This window comes from Anopheles aquasalis, chromosome 2, assembly GCF_943734665.1.
Source record: "Anopheles aquasalis chromosome 2, idAnoAquaMG_Q_19, whole genome shotgun sequence".
NCBI lineage: Eukaryota > Metazoa > Arthropoda > Insecta > Diptera > Culicidae > Anopheles > Anopheles aquasalis.
Genome location: NC_064877.1, coordinates 6,975,001 through 6,980,000, shown reverse-complemented (window position 1 = coordinate 6,980,000; position 5,000 = coordinate 6,975,001). Strand labels below are relative to the sequence as shown.

General features: G+C 50.3%; 1 protein-coding gene across 3 annotated transcripts in view; it reads right to left on the bottom strand.

Moving 5' to 3' along the window:
- Positions 1 to 5,000, bottom strand: part of LOC126578752 (diacylglycerol kinase theta) — a 27,743-nt gene that overhangs the window by 2,435 nt on the left and 20,308 nt on the right. For all 3 annotated transcript variants that reach the window (XM_050241670.1, XM_050241644.1, XM_050241653.1), the window contains one exon: positions 1 to 4,770. This exon is cut by the window's left edge. In XM_050241670.1, the coding sequence (XP_050097627.1) occupies positions 4,624 to 4,770 (147 nt within the window). In that variant the 3' untranslated portion in view covers positions 1 to 4,623. The remainder of the gene's footprint in view (positions 4,771 to 5,000) is intronic.

The following is a 5,000-nucleotide window of genomic DNA, read 5'->3' as shown; positions in this document are numbered from 1 at the left end:
GGTTACTAACGCTAGAACTGAGCGATCGGAACGAACCTAACAGTTGGCACAACATTTGCTGGCACTGAAAACCCGGTCAAGAACGAACTTTCAATAACGGAACTCAGAAGACCTATGGATCTTATGTCAGTGGCCTAATGTTCTTCTGCCGTCAAGCAGGTTGGTCACCATCGAGAAACCGGTATGTGTCACTAACTTTCATCGACCAATTACATCAAGGCTAACCATCAGCTAGCACCCTTGCTTGCTCGTCCTCCTACTGCGGGCCCCTAGGCCGGTTAAATGACCACCGAACCCCCGAACCTGGTTACTGCCGACCGATCCGTCGTTCTGGGAGCCCAGCGAGGCGCATCGGCAGTACACCGGGGAGGTTCGATCGTGAGCGCAAGAATGCTGGCATGATGATAAAGCGGGGAGTACGCGTCTATTGGCATTGTGGCTGGCTACGTGGCAGCTACAAACGCAACGGATCCGTTCCGGAATCCCGTGCCGGGCCCCGAAATGGTGGTCCCCGAAAGTTGGTCACACTGAGCCCCTACCCATTTCTCGATGGTGAGAGGAGCGCGACGATGCGAGCGCGAAGGTGAGCCGCCATGGAGCCGACGTTTCCGGCCCTCCTCCCATTCCGGAACACCGGAAGCAGGGTCCAACGTGCAGCAATCCCGTTTGGGTTTTGTGTACAGATTACGACGTTTGTTTGTTTGTTTTTTTTTTATTCGAACCAAGCGGAATCGTGGAACTGAGCCGCGTTTTACGCGAATGAAACTGAACGGAGTGGTGCGGTGCGCGTATTCTCTTCCTGAACATTCCACCCGTAAACTAAACGCAGGAAACGCACCTAGACACACACGCACCCAGCCGGGCAGGGGACACGGAGACTGGACTGCCCCCATCGGGCAGCGTCTTTCTCGGATTTGGTCCGATATTTGCCTACTACCGTAACTCTGCCACTGCCCGGCTGTTGTGCACTCATACATTTGCCATTTTGTTGGATGTTTTGGGTTGCTAGGATGCTGGTGCTGCTACTCCTGCATGGTGTGCTTTGATTTCTTCTAGCTACTCGGCAGGAACAGTGCATGCCAGCCATCCCCCTAGCAACCAACAGCAGGCCTGCGACGCCTGCGACGATCCTTGACGACGAGGATCCTTCTCTCTCTCTCTCTCTCTCTCCCTTTAAGGCCAACGCTATCGTCGGCTGGTCTGAATTTCAGAAAGATTGTTTTCAAATAAATAACCGATTGAAGACCATTGTTTCGGTGTGTTTTTGTTTTGTGTCCGTGTGGTGCTTGTGTCCGTAAGTTTGCTGGTGGACTGTTTGGCTTTGCTCTGATCGCTGCAGCGATCCTCGCGCGAGAAATCATCCTCCCATCCTTCGTAGAGTGAATCATAATGCAGATGTGTTTCAGGTTGATTTTTGTGTTAATGATGCGTGAATCTGTTAGTGTCGGTGTGTTTGTTTTATATTATTTAAGCTGGTAAAATACCATACATAACGTAATTGATGTAATTACATTTTACAATTATAAAGACATTGCGACATCGTAGTAGTAGTGTCCGATCTCGCATGTAACCCTCGCATGCCTTCCAGCGTAAAAAGGTTGTGTGTTGTGTTATGTTGCAGATGCGCTGCAGCCCCGCCTGGTCCGGACTAGGGACTGTTCGCGCTGGATCCGTGTTCTCCAACCCCTCCCTCCCCCGGATAAAATGAAATCTCCCGAAAACCAAAAGCCAAAATTCTCCATTCGCCATTTCGTTTGTTGCGCGAAGGCGAACCGCAAGGCGTTGGCGACGTGGCAGTGTAGCAGTGCGTACTGTCGTCACAACGAGAAGTGTCACAACTAGCACAACAGCATCAACCCGAACCAAAAACCAGCGGGTACGCGGGCGTTTCCTGAAACTGAAACCTGCCGAATCATACGTGCGCGCGCGTGGTGAGTCCCAAAAAACCACTGTCCCTGCTGTCCTTGCGTCCTGCGGTCGTGCTGCAAGCTGCAACACAGAATTCTGTTTCCTAAATTCGTTTTAACCGCTAGAATGAATTACCACCATTTCCATTTACTAGCCTTGAGTTCATTTCTTCACCCGCCCTCCTTTTATCGGGCCATTGTCTGTGATCGCACGAATGTGTCACGATCACGGTGCGTGGTAGCGAGCACCAAGCACCAACAGACGGTCTTTTTGGCGAAGAATCATTAAATCTTGCGAAAGAAACTGGAACTGAGGAGACTGACGGGGTCCGGACCAGCAGAGCGCAAAAGGATCTGCCAAGGAACACAAGGCAACAAAAAAAAACCAAAAATGGAAGTATGCGGTCTGCGGTGGCACCTTTGAAGTTGAAGGGCGCTCACTCGGCCATGCATAACTGGGTTCGGTTCAACGACGGTTTAACGCGCGCGTTTTGACCGTTTCTCCCGTTTTTGTCCCACCTTTGGTGGCCCGGCATGGTTGGCCGGCCCCACTCCACGGTCCTCTATACATCGATTCCGATTAAGATGCTAGTGTTTCTGCTTTGTCTTCTCTCACGTTTACCTAGGTTGCATTACGTCTATTCACTACGTTTTTTCCTACGTTTCCTTGCCGCACTTTCGCTCCCACGCTTTATCTTCCTATTTCTCCCCTTTTTCTCTCTCTATCTTTCTGAGTGTTTATCCTCCTTTTTTTCCCTTTGCAGCCTTGCTGGTTCTAGAGCAATTAATTTAACGTTCTTTGACGTTCTCCCTTTTACCATCGTGCTTATACGGGGGTCCTATTGTAAGAAGGTTGGTTTATTTGGCGCTACTGCTCCGCACTAATAATGCTCGCCACCCCTTTTTCCTTTGCGATCCTCAATGTCAGAATGCCGCTACGCTTGATCGTCGTGTCCATTTGGTTTCCTTTTTCGACTGACTAATGATTTCCTCATGTTACGGATCGGGTTAGCTTCTTTACATTGTTCCACTCCTGCGAGGGATCGAGGGCTGAATGGAGGATGCTCGGAGGATTGCTACCAGATCACCTGTGAGGGTTGGTTGGGGTGGGGTTGTTGTTTTTTTTTACCGAGCCTCTCAATTCCAATTTTCCTTCCCCTTCTACCCCAGTCTTATATCCCACTTTCTCATCGCATCACTCCCACCCCCTCCCCACAGCTTCCGCATCCTAAGCTATTTGTTTACATTTGCTCTTGTGGATTGTCTACAACATGCACACACGCACAGACACATACATATACATAGAGTTTTGGTTTCTTTTTTCTGTTTTGCTGGGTTTGCGCAATTGTGTTTTTTTTGTACAGTTTGTGTTTTTTTCCGTGGATTTTTTCCTCACCCTTTTCCCCACCAGTTCGGTTGTGCTGCTTGCTTCTTTATGATTGTTGCTAGGGGTTTCGCACGTTTCTGCTCTTCTTCGCCATTGTGTTACCGTCTACTTTGCTGAATGTGTAAGGATGTGTGGTTGGTAGGTTGGTAGGGTTGCTTGGTTGCTAGGTGGTAGCTTTTCGACTATTCGAGTTTGTGTGTAGACTGTTTGTTTGTTTGTTTGTGTGCGTGTATGTGTGTGCGTTCGTGCATGTGTGTCTGTGTGAGTTGTTGCTTGATGAAGATCGGGTCAGATGATTGATAATCTAGTAGCTTATTCATTTACAAATGCCACCCCTCCCCGGCTCTTCTCTCTCTCTCTCTCTCTCTCTCTCTTTCGCTCTCTTTCATCTACAAGATTGCTCTATTCCTCCATCTTCTTCACCTACACACCTTATTACCCACGGGACCTGCTACTGAAAGCCTAGGTTACTAAACATACTACAAAGAACTCACTCTCACACACACACACGCGCACACACGCACACACGCAAGGGCATACACACATCTTCTAAGTACACTCGCGCACAAACACGCACGCACACTGATAGAGATACGACGACTATGATTAATGGTTATTCCATTCCAACAATGCCTAGAATGTAGATCCTCCTATGAATGTCCTTCCTAAAACCCGCCTACTACGCCAGATCGTAGTGCCCTTTGGGGTGCAATTGCCCCAAAAAAAAAAAAGGCGACGTGACACGATGAAGGGGCCCTAGATGGCGTGTGACGATCACGCTGTGCGCTGGTTGTGTGCGTTGGTTGTGCGTTCAGTTCCCAAGGGCACACGTTGGGCAAGGAGGTGGTCCATGAGTGGGTGGGTGGGTGGGCGGGAAAATGCATCCACCGCCCCTCCCAGTAGCCCACAGTCCACGGCCCAGGGGTTTCATTGTGCGTACGGTCATTGCAATTGTTTGCTGGGTTTTTGTTGTTGTTGTTGTTGGGAGTTGTTTCGCCCTGTTGTTGTTGTTGTTGTTGTATGTCTCTGAATGTCTGCTGTGCGTGGTAGCTACGGTTAATAGTTGAGTGCGTGGTGAAGATCCGCCACCGCAGTCGCAGCAGCCGCCGCCGCCACCGCCATGATGCTCTCGGGGATGATGGGAACGAGATGCGAAGCGATCGGCGTCGGCCTGCCCATGCTGGAGGATTTATGGAACGCCTCTTTCGCCCCTCGTGATCGATGATGGTTTCACGTTCCCCCCCCAATGGGGCGCTCTCCTAGCCCGACTTCCCGTCCAACGACAAAACGCACGAAAGCACGTTAAATTAATCGCTCGTTATACCATATTCAAAAATCCGTATTGTTGGAGTCGACCTCGTCCGGCTCCTGGGGGGCGGCTAGCGTCATCTGGATGCCGGAGGGTCCCATCACCTGCATCGTCGGCTCGGTATTGCGCCGCTTCATCTTGCCCTTCATCTTCTTCAACATCGTCGCCTGCGGTCGCAAGTGAACCGAAAGCACACCGTCCGGTCCATCAATGTATAAAAACATTTGTAATGCACGTGTGCAGGAGAAGGGTAAGGTAGGTAGGGTCGGTAGGTGTATCGTCATTGTGGCAAAGTGTTTGGGACGTTGGGACGTTTCAGTGCAGTAGGTGGGGAATTTGGGCGTTGTTCAGTTGTTTATCGATTGTGGTTGACGAGTCCGCGCATCGATCGCGCAGA